Source organism: Suncus etruscus, chromosome 1 (genome assembly GCF_024139225.1).
Source record: "Suncus etruscus isolate mSunEtr1 chromosome 1, mSunEtr1.pri.cur, whole genome shotgun sequence".
NCBI lineage: Eukaryota > Metazoa > Chordata > Mammalia > Eulipotyphla > Soricidae > Suncus > Suncus etruscus.
Genome location: NC_064848.1, coordinates 14,207,705 through 14,227,822, shown reverse-complemented (window position 1 = coordinate 14,227,822; position 20,118 = coordinate 14,207,705). Strand labels below are relative to the sequence as shown.

Sequence of the window (20,118 nt, the reverse complement as noted above, 5' to 3'; positions counted from 1 at the left end):
TTGGTGGGTGCCTGAGATTGAACCCATGCATTCCACACATGCAAAAAGCCCAGTGCTTGCCCAATGAGCTACAAGTGCCTGGAATTCATGATTTGAACAAGAAAAGTTTTCATCATTGATCACAAACCATCACACAGGCAAACATGCAACACTGCTTAAAGACCCTGGAAATGGGGAATGGCACATGCTTCTAAGATACTGATAAGGGAAGCTGCACCCTCACTTTCATCACTCACACAGAAGAATTGTACATGTGGACAACACAACTCATGATACAGTTTAAACGAGACTAAGTTACAATATAAAAAACCACTTTGGGGCATCTACCTTCTGTCATTCTACGACTAATTCAGCCCTCCTCTTTAAGAACACAAAAAATCCTACTTTGCTGACAGAAAACTGTAAGGCTAAGATCCCTATTTTCTTGGACTGGTGGAGATGCCTTTGGGTTGGCGGGCTGGCAATGCCAGAGGCACCTGGCCTACATTGGTCACTAGCTTTCTCCTGTGGACAGCAAGCATAGGGTCACTCTAGATGTAGCAGAAGTAGCCCTCAAAATCAGGGCATCATTTGAGCTCATTCAGTTGCCACAGAGTCCCCTCCTTGCCTCTAATACACCGAGGGCCAAAATGGCTGATACGGAAGGCCAGAGGGTCAGACTTCTCCTGCAAAGGGCAAGAATAGTCCCCCCTGAGTTTTGTGGGCCATGTGGTCTGTGTAACTACTCAGAGCTCACACAACATGTCACAGGGATGTAGAAAAATAGGATTTCCTATCACTTATATGTGCCAATAATGTGATCTTCCAAGCTATATCTTCTAGTAAATATTAGTGAATATAAATATCTGGATCAGGAGATGTGGCTCGTGGTAGAAAGTGCTTTACAAGTATGAGGCTAGCGGTTTGATCCCTGGGACCTGAGAAATGCACATCCAAGTCATATCTACAAAGGAAAGCCTCAGCGCCCTTGGTCAAAGAGTGTAACCGCCCTGCCCGCCCTGGTCAATCTGTCTGTTACTAGGCTACAAGCAGATGAAGTGTGGAGAAATGGTTAGAAAAATGTAGTCCTGGGGTCCGGAGCGGTGGCGCAAGCGGGTAGGGAGTCTGTCTGCCCTGCTGTGCGCGCTAGCCTAGGACGGGACCGCTGGTTCAATCCCCGGCGTCTCGTAAGGTCCCCCCAGCCAGGAACGACTTCTGAGCGCAGAGCCAGGAGGAACCCCTGAGCGTCACCGGGTGTGGCCCAAAAACCCAATAGAATAAAATAAAACAAACAAAAAAAGAAAAATGTAGGTCCTTGGCACCTGGTTGTGTAGTGTGCCCCTCAGATTCTGTTCATCAGTTGACAAATCCTACTGAATTTCTGCTGTCACAAAGAGCAGCTTGTGGCTTCCCATTAACAGCTTCCAGAACTGTGTGCAAGTGCTGCTTCAAAATCTCCTTTGGGGTCCTAAAGGATCAAAACAGGTCTCCTGGCCCTTCAGGAAGATTCTAGAATCATTCACGACACTTGGGAACCATCAATTAGGATTGAATGAGGTAAGGCCAGGGCTGGTTCTGGTCCCTAGTGCCTTTTTTTGCACACAGCCTGAAATGATGACTTTTGGAGCTGACTTTTTCTTTCTTTTTTATGCAGCAACTGCTCTCCCTGTCCCAGAATAGCTCCTTTCTCCATAGGCTCCTTTCAAGACTGTAGGACTGGGAAGGAAGTGTGGGGGACTCAAGCTTCCACTGTAGTGGAAAAAAAAAAAAAAACAACCTCAGAGGATCTGAGGAGCTCACAGATTTTCATGCTGTGGAGAGCAGGCAATGTGTGAGGCCCCCAGCCCTGCTTTCCTGAAGGAGAACCCACAAAAGGCCATGGTCTATAGAACAGGATGACAAGTTTTAGACAGCAGACTTTAGCCCAAAGAGAAAAAATATCATCACCACTCAGTATCAAGTGGGTAAGTAAAGCTTTGGGACACCCTAATGTTAAGAGCAGTATGGGTGGGAAGGGCATGCCTGCAAACAATACTCACTGTTCTCAATGGTTGGATCATAGGAGTCAACAAACTGGCCTTCAACAAACTGAATGGTCAATGAGGATTTCCCTGTAAGAGAGAGTGACACTCAGTATGGAGTAGCATATCAAGTAAGCAAACACTTAATTCTACTCTTAAAAGCACACTCTAAGTATTGAGATCAGAAATTCCTTTAATTAGCATCCAGGCAATTAACAAATGATACTGGCCAAACACTGTGAATTGATACCAAATCTCTTTGGTCTTGTTTTCTTTCTTTTTTCTTTTGGTGGGGGACGGGCATACTCGGTAACTCATGGGCTCTCTCCGAGCACCATGCTGGGGACCAAGCTGTGTCAATGACTGACTAAATCACTGAGCTACCTCTTCAACTTCTAAAGATAAATGAATATTTATGGGGGAGCGTGTTTTGGGGCCACACCTAGTAATGCTCAGGCATTACTCCTGGCTCTGCACTCAGGATTATCCTGATAGTACTATTCTCCTTGGAAGACCATATGGAATGCTGGAGATCAAACCTGGGTTGGTCCTGTGCAAGGCAAGCACCCTATCATCTATACTATCTTTCTAGATCCAAGATAAATTAACATTTTGTTTTGTTTAGGGACCACACACACAGGTGGTACTCAAGGGACTATTCCTGGCTCTGCACTCAGGAATCACTCCTGAGTGATGCTCCATGACCATATGGAATGTTGGGATTTGAATATGGGTGGACTGTATGTATGCAAGTAAGTCAAGCGCCATACACTTCCAAGCTATAGCTCCAGTCCTCGGAACTTTCTCTTAAAATCGGTATTTTCTTTGGTAGCCTTGAAAATATGGTAATTCACTTTCAATAAGAAATCAACAGGGGCCAGATTGATAGCATGAGGTAAGGCCTCGCATGCAAAAGGGTGCTGTGTTCAAAACTCGGCATCCCATATGGTCCCCCTGAGCCTGCCAGGAGCGATTTCTGAGCATAGAGCCAGGAGTGACGCTCTGAGCGCTGCGGATGTGACCCAAAAAGAAATCAACACAACGAACAGGCTATCCTTTTTTTACATGCTATTTGATGTGTTAGAAGGTAGGCCTTTTAAAGTCATCTGAAAATATGTAACAAAGAGCCTGGTAATGCCTTTAAGCATTAAGAAAATGCTCTGGACTCTAGAATCACCAGTATAACCCAGCCTGTCCATTCTCCAAAACCAAGAACCAGAACCCAAAATCCTGACCTGAAGTAGTTGAAAATTAGCCCCATTCCTTCAATGCCCGCCAGCTGAGAAATTCCTGCTAACACAATCAGCTAGTTACCCAGAGTACTCCGTGTGGTCTCTGTTACTCAAATCTGTAGCTCCATTCCTAGAAAGGGCCCAGTCATGCTCTTCCTGGGACTGGCCTGAGATATTCCATACCCATCACACTTTCTTCTTAGGACTGTCTCAGAACATTCTCTGGGACATCTCCCTCCCTCTCCAGAACTGGCTGCACGTCTGTTCATATACTTTGCGGAAATGGTTAATCTGCAGAAAGCAGAAACCTGTCAAAGCAGGCCAGAGACACATAGTAAAAGGCAACTCGGGATCTATGGGGTGGGGGGGAGGAGGGAGAGTAGGGGAGGGGGGAGAAGAGAAGAGCAAACTATTCTTTAATAAAGTAAGCTTTAGTGATGGCGCAAGTGTTAAGGCGTCTCGCTTTGCCCGCACTAGCCTAGGACAGACAGACCACGTTCGATCCCCAGTGTCCACCATATCCCCCAAGCCAAGAGCAATTTCTGAGCACATAGCCCAGGAGTAATCCCTGTTGCATCTCAGGTGTGACCCAAAAACAAAAAAAAACAAAAACAAAAGAAGACTTATTTAAAACTCGCCTTGGTACAGTATTTTACTAGCCCACTGCTTGGACCCCACAAGGTGAGGACTGGCTTTGAGTTCCATTCCCCTTCATGATCTCTTTCATTACCCAAAAGTTCTACTAGGGAGACTAAAACAGGGTTTCCTGCAAAACCCTGCTAGGAATTTCTCACCAGGAAACAGGATCTTTTAATTATACCCAAAACCTCTTTTCCACCCCCCCCCCCCACATTTTGGTGGGCTCTAGGAGCCTAGGGTGAGTTCAATTTCCAGCACTCCATATGTTCAGTCCCCCAAGTCCCATTAGAAATGGGTCTCTCCATGGGGCCAGATGAGAGATAGCACAGAAGGCATTTGCCTAGACGCAGAACGACGGTGGTTCAAATCCCTGGCATCCCATATGGTCCCCCGGAGCCTGCCAGGAGTGATTTCTGAGCATGGAGCCAGGAGTAACTCCTGAGCGCTGCCGGGTGTGAACCCACCACCCCCCAAAAAAAAGAAATGGGTCTCCTCGAGATAGCTTGAAGGTAAGGCGTTTGCCTTTTCATGCAGGAAAGGACGGTGGTGTCGAATTACCGGCATCCCAATGGTCCCCCGAGCTGCCAGGAATGATTTTTGAACGTGGAGCCAGGAGTAACCCCTGAGCACTGCCGGGTGTGACACAAAATCCAAAAAAGAAAAAAAAGAAAAGAAAAGGTCTCCTCGGGGGTTGGAGAGAGAGCATAGAAGTAAGGCGTTTGCCTTGCATGCAGAAGGTCAGTGGTTCGAAATCCTGGTATTCAATATGGTCCCCTGAGCCTGCCAGGGCCATGAGCACTACCCCTGTATGACCCAAAAACAAAAAAAAAAAAAACAAAAAAAGAAAAAGAAATGGGTCTCCTAGAAGGCTGGAGTGATAAATCAGCAGTAGGGTGTTTGTTTTGCACGCTGCTGATCTATCACCCCAGCATTACATATTGTCCCGAGAGACTGCCAGGAGCGATTTTGAGTGAGGAGCCAGGAGTAATTGGAGAGCCGCCTGGGTGTGGCCCCAAAATCAAAAACCTCCCCAATCTAAAATGGTTTGTCTGATTTATCCTTTGTATCTGGATACCCTAAAGCTGAATCAGCACTCAATAGGAAAAACTGACTCAAACTAGCTGGCAGGCACTCAGCTTAAGAGACCCTCTCAAGCACGTGGTCCTGGAAGAAGAAAGCTAGGTTCTCCTCAATGGCCTCTCTCTTAGGGGGTGAATTCATTAAGGAGGGAAACAGGAGGGGGCTGGAGAGATAGCACAGCAGTAGAGCGTTTGCCTTGCAAAGTGGCTGACCCAAGGACAAAACCCGGGTTTGATTCCTGGCATCCCATATGGTCCCCCGAACCTGCCAGGAGCAATCTGAGCGCCAGAACCAAGAGTAATCCAAGTGCTGCTGCCACCCGGGAGTGACATCCCCCCCCAAAAAGAGAATTACTTGCCCACCAGAATCAGACCTTTATTCAATGACACTCTATGAGGATTAACCTCTGTTATGTTTTCAGAGGGGAGTACAGGCAGGTACTAACCATATGTTTTGCAGCGAGATGCTGCTTACTGTACCTAGAACCCGTATATGAACTTGTGACTGGTTTCATGAACCGCCTTCCCCCCGCCCAACCTTCCGGCTAGTGCCAAGTAGAGACCTTATCAGTGAGCTAGTTTTCCTGCCTGTGTGCAAGTGCCTTCTGGGAGACATGCCATGAAAACCACCACAGGGCCTGAGACAAATGGAACTGCACACCCTAGGTGTACATACAGCTGCAGAACAAGCCTTCACTACCCTCATTCGATGGTCTTGCTTTATAAAGTAGCTATCCCGACAATGACCCAAAATCTTCCTCCAAACAAAGTCCACTGAGCATCCAAAGTGGTCAAGTTAGGTCTGACCTTCTTCTAAACATTTGCCAGATGAAAAAGGGTGCAGAACAGGCACAGGGCTAGGCTGAGGTCTGACCTCTGCAGGCAGGCACTGGCCACATACTGAATAAAAAAGTAAGTTCTTATGGGCCAGAGCGACATCCATCACAGTAGTAGGTTGTTTGCCTTGCTCATTGGCAAACCTGGGACAGACTTGGGTTCGGTTCCTGGCAACCAATATGGTGCCCTAAGCCTGCTAGGAGCAATTTTATGAGTGCAGAGCCAGGAATTAACCCTAAGCACCTCAGGTGTGGCCCCAAAATCAAAACCAAAACAAAACAAAAAAGTAAGTTCTCTGATGGAGTTTGAATTCCTTCCCTATGTTTACTCTCCTATATATATATATATAATATATTATATATATATAATATATATATATATATATATATATAATGGGGAAGAGGCAGTTGCATGCTATCATACTAGGAATCTAACCCTGCAGTCCACACAAAGGTCCATCAGGATCCATGCATCCAGGCCACACAGCCAATCTTTAACATTGTTTTTGTTCACTTCAAAATCTGCCATGGGACTTGCATGTCCAGGAGCACAAGCATCCTACTACAGGAGCATTCTACCTACCAAGCAAGTTGGTCTTACCACCAGCGAGCTTCTTTGTGCTCTTGATGTGCCGCATACAATCCGAGTACCCCACCTATCACAGACAATGAGGAAGAGGAGCCCTCCCCCAGCCATCTCCACTCCAAGTCTCCCATCAGACCATCTCTAGAAGCAAGTGTTTCAAACTATAGGAATATCTGAGTGGTGGCAAATACCCAGGGTAGGTGAGGAATGCCGGGACAGACATGCACAGTGCCCATCAAGTGGTCTTACCAGAAAATGGTGATCAATGATGCAAACTACTGGTAGGGGAGATATGGCTCAGCCTCAGTTACAAGGTGAACCATCCGATGGTAGGTGTGCGGTTGGTGGTGGGTGAACCCAAGATTAAACCATTGGGCTCAGAGTGATAGACACACAGTGGGTAGGGTGTTTGCTTTGTACACAGCCAACTGGGTTCAATCTCCAGCATGCTCATATGGTCCATCAGAGTCTGCCAGGAGTAATTCCTAAGTATAGAGCCAGAAATAACCACTGAGCACTGCGGGAGGTGGCCCAAAGGAAATAAACCAAAAACAAAAGATTAAACCATCAACACTGCAGGAAGGGCTTACTTCAGAGAGAAAAGTATCACCTGCTCTTCTATTGTTGGATCCTTGACATCCTCCAGTGTCATTTGACTTCCCAAAGCTGCAGAAGGCTATGCACCCTCCATTCCCAAATAGGCCAAGGAAGACACAAGTTTCCATATTTTCTTAGCTCTTCAAGATCCTCTGTGGCTCCCATTCCTTGAAGAGCATAAGCCCAGGTGACAGCTTATGCTGACATGCTGGCATCCCCCTGAGGTTGAGGACATCACCACCCTGATTCAGGTTCTTTCCTTTGCTGGATGCTTGCTGCTCCAGTTCATGGGTACTCCATGGCTGCCCAGATGAACACTCTAGAAGCAGATCATGAGAAAGATCTCCCAGCCATCTCCCTTTCAAGCCTCCCATTAGGGATGCCCCTTTCAAGCCACTAAACCAAGATTAAGGCACACATAGGCCATGCAGCAGATCTGTATGGAGTAGTAATGCCACCTGACAGCAAATAGGAAATGATAGATTTTCCAGGACAGATCGCAGGCAAAGACTAACAGCCAGGAAAGGAGAAGGCAGTCTGTAGGGACATCCCTGCATTGGGTTCATAAACAGAAAGTGATGGTTTTCCCATGCCAAATCCCCGGGAGCTAAATGGGCTAGACAGGCAGTGAGCTCCCACTCCCCTGAAGATGAATCAGACAGAACCCAGCTGTCCAACCACCTTCAGCCCTCCCAGCTCCATCTTTGACACACAGCAGCAGTCGAAGTTTCAAGCTTGCCAAAGCCACAGTCCAGCCAGAGGTCCTGCTGCTGAATAGTCTGCTTTCTCAAGTATCTAACAGGCAGTTACTTCATGCCAAGCAGATTCCCAGACACTAGTATAAATCAGAAGACTACAAAACTCTTTTTTTGCTATGTGGTAATTCATCTGAGGTGGCATACCTAGCTGTTCCAGGACTTACTCTCTCTTTGTGCTCAGGGATCATTGGGGTTAGGGGTTTTGGGAAACCATATAGATAGAATCCAGATTGATTGCATGTGAAAAGTAACAGTCGTACTACTGTACTAATGCACAGCCCTGGACATGTAAATTCTAATAGAGAGAAAATTTAAAAATGAAAAACATAATAGGAAAAAAAAATCTGAAGTGTATTTCTCTTAAAACCAAAAGGATATAAACAATGACCAGTTTGAAAACTGGGGACCAAAATGAATCTAAGCTCAGAGGAGAGCAGATATTTTCACACAGGGAGAGAAATAACAAATAACCAGGTCTCTTCTGGCAGCCCCAACCTGAAGCAGTTTAGGGATTCTCTAAGTCTGAGTCACACTACCAGCACTGACTGGTATAAGCCTCCAGCAACACAGCACTTCTGGGACTAGGAGCTGTCTCCATGTGGGCAGAAAGAACACCAGGATGTCAATCAATGTGCAGTGAATTTGAAGCAAAAGGGCCCCCAGACAAAGGTCACAGGTGATAGCCAGGGAAGTAAACTAAGCCCTAAGGTCTAATAACATATTGCATCCCACCTTTGTGTATTGTGGCAATACCTAAGGAACACTGCCTTATAATCATTCTGGAGCTGTGGGCCAGGCTTGCTGCACATCCTAGGAACATTTGTTGTAATTTTATCCACTGAGGCCTTAAGTGACCTCTAATGACTGACCCAATAAACACACTGTTCAACTCCACACTAGCAAGAACTCCTTCCTGGTGAGGAAGAGTGAACAGGGGACACACATGACAGCACAGTCAGTATCAAACATATGTGTTAGGCAAGTGAAGAGGCAGGCATGAGAACAGCAAAACTTAGATATTAGGGTGATAGTACCGTGAGAAAGGCATTTGCCTTTGCATATGGTCTACCCATGTTCGATTTCTGGCATACTGTATGGTACCCCGTGCTCACCAGGAAATGATCACTGAGCATATAGCAAGAGTAAGCAGTGAGCATGGGTTGGATATGGTGCTCCCCCCCCCATCCCCCGAAGTGGGAAAAGCCAAACCCCCAGATTCTAGAGAAGACCCTGTGAACTGTGTGGATATGAAAAGGCATGTTGTCCTTCCTTCAGCCATGCTTTCTTCAGTCACACTTCCTGAAAAGCCTAACCTAAACTCTTTTCCAAGGGGCCAGAGTGATAGAACAGTGGTAGAGGCATTTGCCTTGCACGCAGACGATCCAGGAAGAACCCGAGTTCAAATACCCAGCATCCCATATGGTTCTGAGTCTGCCAAGAGTGACCTCCCCCGAACAAACAAAAATCTTTTTCAAGTTCAAAAAATAATCCCATTTTCTTGCATATAAAAAAATTAACTAAAAATGGGACTAGAGCAGGCAGGGAGGGCTCTTGCCTTTTATGTATGTGGTCAGCCCGGGTTTGACCCCAAGCACCCTGTAGAGTCCCCAGAGACTACAAAGAGTGACCCCTAAGTGCAGAGCCAGAAATAAGCCCCTAGCACTAGCCGTATGTGGCTTACCCCTCCCCCAAATAAAAAAATTAATCAAAAACCTAAAATTAAGAGATATAGAAAACCCAAAACCTTAGAAAATGCAACAAAATATTTATGATTTCCAGATCAGCAGATTCTCTGGACACACAAAAAATGTGCTACGGGCCCGGAGAGATAGCACAGTGGTGTTTGCCTTGCAAGCAGCCGATCCAGGACCAAAGGTGGTTGGTTCGAATACTGGTGTCCCATATGACTGCCAGGAGCTATTTCTGAGCAGATAGCCACCCCTGAGCATCACCGGGTGTGGCCCAAAAACCAAAAAAAAAAAAAAAAAAAGTGCTACAAATAGCTGGGAGTGCAGTTAGGGCAGAGAAGGAATGAAAGGACAAGAAATGGGTATTGAGGGGCCGGGCGGTGGCGCTAGAGGTAAGGTGCCTGCCTTACCTGCGCTAGCCTAGGAGACGGACCGCGGTTCGATCCCCCGGCGTCCCATATGGTCCCCCAAGCCAGGAGTGACTTCTGAGCGCATAGCCAGGAGTAACCCCTGAGCGTTACCGGGTGTGGCCCAAAAACCAAAAAAAAAAAAAAAAGAAATGGGTATTGAAAGAAAATAAAATGATAAGCGCTCAGAAATTGCCCCCGGCTTGGGGGACCATATGGATCACTGGGGGATCTAACCACAGTCCTTGGCTAGCGCTTGCAAGGCAGACACCTTACCTCTAGCACCACCTCGTCGGCCCCCCTTTCCTTCTTTTCTGGGGCCGCTGCTACATGTAGCACTGGGAGTACAACTCTCGGCCACAGGCTGAATCACGTACTTTTGCCACTGAGTTATTCTGGGGGCACCTTGCTGTTTTTCAGAGCGGTAATGAGAATCAGTATCACGGACACTGAGGGTCCTCTGGAAACCTCCCTCCACCCAGTTTTCCAAGGGGATCTATGTGAACTCTGGAATGTCCTGGAGCAGCAACCTCCCCCTCCATGTCTGCCATTCTATCACGTGCTTCTACCTCTCCACCATAGACCATTAAAGAGGGCCTGTGATACTGGGCTCCCAGATTCCCACTACTCCCCAGAACTGCAGTGAGACTGTTGTCACTTACCCCTCCCTGGTTCTCACCCTGTTCCAAGGAGTGAGCAGGATGACATCATCCTAGTCTTTCTCAGACCCTATCCCCATTTTTAAAACTCAGGAGAAGGCAAAGGCACAATCACTGCTGTGACCCAGTGGTTGCCCCAAGGACACATGGATCAGAGCCTCAGTGCGTAGTCAGATACCCACTATTGAGCACATATGCACACCAGGCATTATGTGCCAATGAGGGCACTATCAACAAAAAACAATGTTTGGGAAAAGAGCTTCCAAACAAAGTGACTCAAGGTATGAAACGAAACCCAGGTTTATAGAACTAAAAGGAAAGAAAAAAGTGCTGCCAAGAAAGGCCCTGAAGCAGCCTCCCTAAAGATCTGAAACTAAGATACTGAACTCAATAGGGTGACTCAGACCCAAGCTGGCTGGAAAATGAGGGGCCAGGCTGGTGATGCAGGAAAGGAATATCTTGGCAACAATGAAGAACTGCTCTTCCTCCATTTGTGGCCCAAAGTGGGGGAAAAACTGAGGCTAGGGTAAGAGCAAAAAAAAAAAAAAAAAAAAAAGGCAAGGGGAAGATAAACTTTCAAATTACAACATGATCTTTAATACAGAATGTAGTTTGGAATTGATAAAAGTATAGTAGATGCCAAAAATGAGGAAATGAAAAGCGACAGAGAATTGAGCACGGCTGTGAGGCCTTGGACAGGGAGTGGAAACACCAGGATATGAGAGAGTGGTAAGGGAGTTGTTATAGGGTAGGAAAGCTCCCCGACCTATCACCAACCGAATTCCAATAACAGGAGCTCTACTCTAGTCTCTGCTCTCCGTACTCTGGAGTCTGGTCTCCACACTATGGACTCTGCATTCTCCATTTACTTCTTTAGTCACTGAATAAGCCACAAGAAACAAGGCCCTCTCTACTGAAGAAAAATGGGGGATGGGTTCCCCAGAGCAGTGTTCAGGGGGGCCCAGGGACCAGTAGCATTGGTCCAGGAGCATTAGTCTGGCAATTCCAAGCTTGGTGCCAGCCACATGGTGCTGCACACTAGGTGCTGCCATGCTCTGGCAACTGGGGGAGGGGGAATACAGCATGTGGCATTGGGATGGAATTTGGGGCTGTCTATATTCCAGGTATGCACTCCAGTCCCTATTAAAAACATCTATTAAAAAAATCATTCATGGTTTAAATGTGAAAAATTAACAAAAAGCAGGCAGAGGCACATCTGAGCCGCCACAGAAAAGCTCTTACTTGGGGCCTGAGCGATAGCTTGGAGGTAAGTCATTTGTCTTTCATGCAGAAGGTCAATGGTTCGAATCCCAGCGTCCCATATGGTCCCCTGTGCCTGCCAGAGGCGATTTCTGAGCATAGAGCCAGGAGTAACCCCTGAGCACTGCCGGGTGTGACCCAAAAAAACAAAACAAAACAAAAAATAATAAAAGCTCTTACTTGAATAGATTCCCATGAAAACCAGCATTTTCTGGGCCATGATTTAGTGAACATATCCATGCAGTTACCAGCCAAAAGCAGGATATGCTTAAAATGCTAATTTCCATTTTCAAGATCCCTGAGGGGTCTTTGGGCTTGAGTGGAGGAGAGCACTGGGAGCAGTACAGGTGGGCTGAGCCACTGGAGCACAGTGTTCCGCACCCCCAATCTCTAGCAATCAGCATAGGGTTTATGCTCCCAAACCCCAGGAAGAGGATGTCAGTGAAGACAATGTTTACACAAAGTTAAGAGCTCAGGAATATTTTATCAGAAACTCAAAGACTAAGAATGTTCAGACACTGGGTTAGACAGTTAAGAGCTCAGGAATATTTTTTCAGAAACTCAAAGACTAAGAATGTTCAGACACTGGGTTAGACAGAGTATAGGGGTTACTGTACATATAGCTGATCCAGATTTGATCCCTGGCACCCAAGAATCCTTGGGCCCAGGCATTAGACTGGTGCTCCTGAGCATTGCTGGGATGCCCCAGCTCTCAGATACTAAAGAGTAATCTGGCAAGTGGACCAGCATACAGCACCTGTCTGTAACATGCCAGACCTTAGGTTTGATCCCCGACACCACAAGAAGAAATCAAGTCCTTGCTTAGCGCTGGAATGCATACCTTGATGATGCCCAGAGTTTGATCTGGAGCACCACTGGGGAAACCAATTCAGGTCTTCTGAAACATGAAATTTTATTTCTCTACCTACCAATAATTTTTGAGTAAAGTTTTAGGTTGCATTTGTGCTTTCTGATGGTCATCAGTTTAAGCTGGACAGCAAGTACTTTCAAACTGCTAGAAGTTCCTAGGATGTCACAAGAAACAAAAATGAAAACGAAGGTCTCTCATGTGGTTACTGAAGAGTTGAAATCATCCTCAGCTGTATTCCCAGACACACCCCCCCAAAACCATCTACCAACCCTTAGCAACAGGAAAGTCCTGCAGGGGGAGGGGGGGGGAGACTAGAGAAGGAAAGCAAGAAAACTGTTCCTCATCAACACCAAAACACAAGAACCTTTTCCTCAGCAAAGTGCCTCCCGAACAGGCCATGGTTCTGGGCACCATTGTGCCAAGGCCTTTCATCAGATAAAGTGGGGGTGGGAGTGTTGGTTCACATGTAGTGCCAAGGCTGCAGTGAGAGCATTATGCATCCCACCAAGCCCCATCACTATTTCTAAAAACCCTGTAATCCATGTGAGCAGGTTTGGACAGGTTGCCTGCCATCTGAAAACTCCTGATACTTTTAACTGTGTGTGCCAGTCCAGAGTCTATGCCCCCCACCTCGTCCCATGGGTCTACAGTGGACTACAGAGAACCTGGAGGGCTTTGAGATTTCCATAGGGGCCTTAACCTACTTCCCCACCAACAGTGCAGTGCTCACTGCTCTTTCTCCGAGTCCACATTTGTATTCAGACTGAAAGCCATGTAACTTAGTCACAGACTATTACAAAGAATCTGAGTTGGTATCTTCAGCATCAGGAACTCAGGGAAACCTAGCAATGGGCACTTGGTGGGATCCTTGAGGGAGCAGAACAAGCCTTGGCATTCCCTCTTGACCCATAAGTACGCTTGCCTCGTGAAAATGCTGCCCAACCACAGTCAACCTGCAGCTCATCTCCAAGGCAAGCGCAAGGCGATGCAACTGTCTGGGAAGTGATGGGAGAGTGCTCTCACCACAGACACCCACTCCGCTCCAAACAACTGACAAAGACCAATTTTTCAAATGTGAGCACTTGGCACGCATTCTCTGCAAATGAAAAAAGCAAGACTGTTCCTCCAGGCAGAACTGGTAACACTTTGCCAAGGATCAAACCCAAATCTCAAAGAGGAAATCCAAATTTTAGAAAACCAGCATTCATCACGGTTAGCACAACAGCTTCATGACAGGTTTTTTTCCTCCCTGAGAATGCTGGTGGTAAAAAGAATATTTAAGAATGCAAATAATGCCGGGCGGTGGCACTGGAGGTAAGGTGCCTGCCTTGCCTGCGCTAGCCTAGGACGAACCGCGGTTCGATCCCCCGGCGTCCCATATGGTCCCCCAAGAAACCAGGAGCAACTTCTGAGCGCATAGCCAGGAGTAACCCCTGAGCGTCACAGGGTGTGGCCCAAAAACCAAAAAAAAAAAAAAAAAAAAAAAGAATGCAAATAATAACCACGGTGCCTAAAGGGAAAAAAGGGAAAAGATAAGAGAAATGAACACTGGTCAAGGGATAGGTGTTAGAACATTGTATAACTAAAGCACAACTATCAACTTTTAACTATGTCACGGTAATTTAAAAAAAATACTAATATTTAAAAGTACCAAACGTTAAGCCTCTGCACACTAGGGAATCAACCATGCAACCTGTAGATGACATAAAACAAGGTATAAGTAGATGCATTTAAAGTATAAAATCAATGAAGTTCAATGAAGAGAGTAAAAACAAACTCACCAACACCTCAGATAGCGTACTACAAGAAACGGCGGATAACAAAACTGCCACCAACGAAACGTTGGAATAAAGTATCTACAAGAACCCAGGAAATGGATGAAATCAGTCCCATTTCCCAATGAGGTATCCGTCTATGCAAGACTGGATTTCCTCGATGCGCTTCATTAAAGTGACAAATCACAATGATATAAATTCAAGAGATATGAAACTTGCTATTTCTTAAGTTAGACATTTACAGATACCTTCAAAACTAACACCTTATCAACACCCTAGTGCTTTGGGGGGACATTTTAATAAATAATCGAGGCCTATAATTTATAGGGAAATGCAAGAGATCCAGAATAACCAAAATTCTGAAAAAGCCACAGACATATTTCCCTGTTTTAAAAAATACAGTCATAAAGATAGTGTGGCCTAAGGAACAAGGAGATCAAAGGAACTGAGCAATAAATAAACTCTTCATTTAAGATTCCTTAATTTGTCAATTCAATGAGGGAAGAATACCTTGTGGAAAGGGATGCTGAGAAAACTTGGTATCCACACGGAAGAGAAGGAAGTAGACCGTTTTCACTCACCATATGTAAAAATTAATTCAAACTTCATCATCAATCTGAATTTAACACCAGCACCCAACAATGCTAAAAGTTTCAACAGAAACTGTCCCCTAAGGGACCCACTGCAGTATACAGCATCCAAACACTTCTAAGTACCTCCAAACTTAGTACCAAACGAAGTACCTTCAAACTGACAAGTCTTTTTTGATTTTTCAATCAGACCCTTTTGAAACTAACAGGATTATTGATACACAGTAGATGAGAATCCATTTGAACTGGATTAAAACCCACTTTCCTTATTAAGTATCCAAATCAAAGGGCGCCTCTTCCTCACTACCTAAACAGCTGGATAAGGTGATGGTTTGAGTTGTTTTTGCTGAATTACCTTTTACCAAATCTCTGTGATCCCTCCCCTCCCGCTAACCTCAGTCACTCATTACAAGGTACCTTTCCACTACTGTCTAAGGGTAAACTCAATTACCAAAACCAACTAGAAAAAAACTCCATAGTAGAATAGCCTCCCTCCAGCAGGTACATCAACTAGAACCTAAAGTTTAGTTGTCCTCTCCCGAGGGACTCTCACGGGCTAGTCCTCCAAACAATGCGAGGGAGTTGCTCCAGCTGGTCTCTACTGAAACAATGAATACAAAGCTCTCCTTGCAAGTCCGTCAGCCTTTCTGATGGTGACGTGTCCTTCACATTGTAAATAACAGGAAAAGTACGGGGGGGGGGGTGGTCTTATAAGCTACCCCGATGAATTCTATTTTCCCCCACAGGTTGCTTTATCACCTTTTAATACATTGGAAAGCCAAGCAGCAAAAGCAATCAGCATTTCAGTTTCCCATGACTGTAAACTTTGAGAAAGCCACAGGAAGTTAGTTCCTATGTACCAGACACAAAGTATTTCACTGAGAATACGTTAAGGCAGGTGAGGTTCAGGATGAAGGGATGAAGCATTCCTAAATAACCACGTCTCCAGACAATACAATACGAAGCAATGACAGAACCAGCTGCAAACACCCACCAACACATGGCTGGCTCTCTGGGCGCGCGCAGGTGGGCAACGCAGCTCAGCACAAACGACCCCCTTTTCCAACCCCTGCTGGCCCAGCCAACACCACCCCAAACCCCACACACCACCCCTTGTGCTGTGCTGTGCTGTGCTGGCTGCTCGAGAGGGCAAAGCAGGAGCCCTTTGAACGAACGCCTCCTTGAAATGCCTCCCGGGGCTACCTTGGACTTGAATCATAGGCGCGCGCTGGAAAGAAAACCAAGGTGGAGAAATGAGGGGGGGGGGGAGCAGGCAGGATAAGTGGCTGGCGAGGGCGACTCGCCCCGTGCACCTTCGGGGACCTGAGCCCCAGAAACCCCGAATTTCGGCAGAGCTGGCCACCCCACCCAACCAACCCCCCAATCCCCTCGCCGCCGGCCGGCCGGTCGATCGATCACACTGTCCAAAACCTCGCAGCTGGACTTCGAAACTTCTTTGGCAAAGGACGGGTCCCGCGTTGCCTAACCGGCTGCCCAAGGACAGGAAGCCAAGTGGGGATTTTGAGGGAAATTTCCGTGGAAATGGGGGTGAGGGGGTTGGGGCTGGCGGGCAAATAACATGGTAAACCAGGGAACCTCATGTCTATGAGATCCGGGGCCGCGATTGCTCCTGTGTCTCCCCAAACCCAGGAGCCCGACAATCAAAACAAACTGTGTGTGTGTATGTGTGTGTGTTTGTTTCCACGTCCCCCTGGTCGTATAGGTGTGTGTCCCTATGTGTGTCTATGTCTCCACGTTCCCCCTAGTCATCCAGTGTGTGTGTGTCCACGTCCCCCTGGTCGTATGTGTGTGTCCACATGTGTGTATATGTGTCTCCACGTCCCCCTAGAAAAGGGAGGAGTGTGTGTCTGTGTGTGTGTGTGTCCACGTCCCCCTGGTTGTATATGTGTGTCCATATGTGTGTCTATGTCTCCACGTCCCCCCTAGTCATCCAGTGTGTGTGTCTCCAGTCCCCCTGGTCGTGTGTGTGGTTGTGTGTGTGTGTGTCCACGTCCCCCTGGTCGTATAGGTGTGTGTCCATATGTGTGTATGTCTCCACGTCCCCCCATGTCATCCAGTGTGTGTGTCTCCAGTCCCCCTGGTCGCGTGTGTGTGTGTCCACATGTGTGTATGTGTCTCTACGTCCCCGTAGGGAAGGGAGGAGTGTGTGTGTGTGTCTGTGTGTGTGTCCAGGTCCCCCTGGTCGACCGGCCGGCCGAGTCTTCAGGTTGCCTGGCAGGAAGGAGCTGCGCTGGGGAAAGACACGGGGGGGGGGGGTTTATTTCCTTGATTTCCCGTCCGTCCGTGCCACGCTCTCCCGTCTCCCCGGGGCGTCCGGGGGCGCAGGCGGAGACGGGAGAGCGGCGCCGAGTCCTTTGTTGGAGGCCCCTCGCCCGCCCGCCCGCCCGCCCGGCCGCCGGCCTCCGCTCAAGATGGAGCTGACGGCCGGTTACGAAACGCGGCGCGGCGCGACGCCACGCACGGCCGCCGCCGCCGCCACATGGCCGCGCCCGCCCGCCCGCCGAGCAGGAGGCCGCGTCGCGCCCTCACTCACCCACGGACCGGTAGCCCAGGATGGCGATCTTCCGGGACTTGGACTGCGGCATGGCGGCGTCGGCGGCCTCCCCGGGCCCGGCGCACCACAGCCACCTCAGCGGCGGCGGCTCGTGTCTGCGATCGGCGGCGGCCGCGCCGGGGGCGGGGTTATGGCGGCGGCGCAGCTCCCTCCCTTCCTCCCTCGGCGTCTCGCCCGCCCGTCCGCCCTTCCGCGCGCGCGCGCCCAACCGCCCGGAACGCAGGCCCCGCCCACAAACACGCCCACGTGACCTCGGCGCGCCGGGGAGGGCGGGGCTAAGTCCCGGCGAGCGAGGACTGTGGACTTAAAAGGGAAAGGAAAAAAAGGCGGCCACGCCCACGTGACCTCGGCCCGGCGGAAGGGGGCGGGGCTAAGCCGAGGAGACGTCAAAGCGAGCGACTGACTTGACTGAAAAGGAAAGAAAAAATAGGCGGGGCGGGGTGAGGAAGGGAGGGGGGAAGGGGAGGGGGAATGCAAATGAGCTCCCGCCTTTTCCCCCCCCCCCCCGCCCCGGAAAAGAGTGACGCTTGAAAGTCGCTGCGTCATGGCCCGCCCACCGTTGTTGTTTTTTTTTTTTCCGGCCGCTTTTTAATGACGCGCGTGATCTCCGAGCGCCGATTGGACGAGCGTTCTTCCGCCCGTGCGATGACGCGTTGGAAACTCCGTCTCTCATTGGGCGCCTCACCAGGAAACGGAAATAGGAGCTAAAAATAAACCTCCGGAGAGAGGGAGGGGGAGCGGGGAAGCGGAGATCGCGCCGCGCGGGCTGTGGGAGTTTGGGTGGGGGTGGGGGTGAGGGAAGAGTCGGAAGGCGGGGGCGTGGCCTCGTCGGGGGAAACGCACGGCGATTGGTGGAGCGCCGATGCCTTAAAAGGCGCGAGGCGCGTGGCCGTTTGGACTGGACTGAATCTAATTGCGCTCTTGTTTTTGTTTTTAAAAAACGCCCTTGCCATATTGTCGTTCCTAAATATGGGTTTGAGGATGTGGGCGCTGACTCTCACCCCCAAGACTGACGGAGCGTGTGGGAGAGAATGGGATCTACGTGCAAGGATGCATTCTCATTCAAAAGAGCTCTCCTCTCTGCACGCCCCTCTCTTGTCTCTCAATTCCCACTCCACCCTCCACCCCCGGGTGACTGCTAGGATTGTTCTAGAATCGACCCGGCTGCATGGGGGGGGAGGCCGCAAAACGGAGTGTTTCGTCTGCAGTTGGGATTGCCAACTGGCTGCGTGGCTGCCCAACTCCTCCCACAGCGCCCTAAATATAAAGCAGGGGTGTGGGCAAAAAGCAAATGCCAGCACGTCAGCTTTGGGACTTGCAGTGAAGATGCAAGCTATAGGCCCGAGGGGATGGTGGGATTCTGCATCCAAGCAGACTTCCATAGACTGTTGTTGCTAAAGCTATTGCAATCTCCCGACTTCTGAGGGATCCCCCCCCACCCAGCAGTTAAATGATTTCCGGGCCTTATGCAGAGTGTACTTTTCTTCGTCCCTAGCAGCTCTGAGGTGTTGGACATGAGCATTGCCAGGCCTGTCCCTTGTGATCCTTTCTTGGTCTGGCTTGCCGACACCCCAATCCACTCTACACTCTCCAAGGTGGGGGCCCCCAAGCCTACTGAGCCCAATAGTGTTTGTTGTTCAATGCTGCTCTTAGCGCGCTTTCTCGCCCCCATGCCAGGAAGCACCTCCTGAATCTATTCGGGCCATCACTGTGCCCCACGGGTGGCCCTGCTCCCTCCAAAGCGATGCCATGAAGTGGTGCTTCTCATTGGGAGGGGAAGGGAGTGGGGGGTCCACTCAGTGACAGTCCCTCTAAGAAGCCAGAGTCTTCTTCCAGAATGTCTCCTGGGTCCTACTTTTTCTGGCACTTGGCTTCAACACAAGCACAGACCGAGTTAGGTGTCTCTAGTCTATACCCTTCCTTGCAGTTCTCCTGCAAACAGGGTCTCCCCTCCGACCTTTGGGGGAAAACGCCAGGCTTAACCCTGCTAAACAAGAACCTTGCAAGCTCTTAGATGTAGTGAGCATCGTGGGTCCATGGGAAGGGGTCACACTGATTGGGGGCGGCGGAGGAAGGGCTAAGGATCTGGGGCGATCTGTCTTGTTTCTGCGAACACAGTTCTCTATGGCTGCCAGACATGTACCTGGACATTGGAGAAATGGGCCTGTTTAAGACAGTCTGCTGGTTCTGCCACCCACCTGCATGGTCTCTGAACCCCTACCTGAACCAGGGTCCTGCCCCTGTGGACGCTCCCCCAAAACCTGGCTCAGAGTCACCAGGCGTCTGATCTCCTGACTCTGACTTTGAGGCAGGGACCCGAACTCCTGCACCCAACTAGTGTGCTTTGGCCTCCCCCGGAAGAAGCTGCCTTCTAGCTGGCACCTGGTGCCTTCACAGCACACACCTGAAAGCCGGTGGTGAACCCCTTGGGGAAACTTTGCAAGATGCATCAGCACATGCCAGGGCAGCCTAGCTGCTGCCTTTGGGTGCCCTGGGAGGGGCATTTCCAGACACTTCCTTCAAGTGGCTCCTCAGCTACCTCTGGTTTGCAGCCCTAAAAGCATCA

General features: G+C 48.9%; 1 protein-coding gene across 1 annotated transcript in view; it reads right to left on the bottom strand.

Annotated features, from left to right (window-relative positions):
• RHEB (Ras homolog, mTORC1 binding) overlaps positions 1–17,620 on the bottom strand; it is a 33,858-nt gene extending 16,238 nt beyond the window's left edge. The window contains exons 1-2 of the mRNA XM_049778754.1: positions 17,532–17,620; positions 2,019–2,090 (exon numbers count right to left, since the gene is read on the bottom strand). Of these exons, the coding sequence (XP_049634711.1) occupies positions 2,019–2,090; positions 17,532–17,583 (124 nt within the window). The 5' untranslated portion in view covers positions 17,584–17,620. The remainder of the gene's footprint in view (positions 1–2,018; positions 2,091–17,531) is intronic.
• Between the last annotated feature and the right edge of the window lie 2,498 nt (positions 17,621–20,118).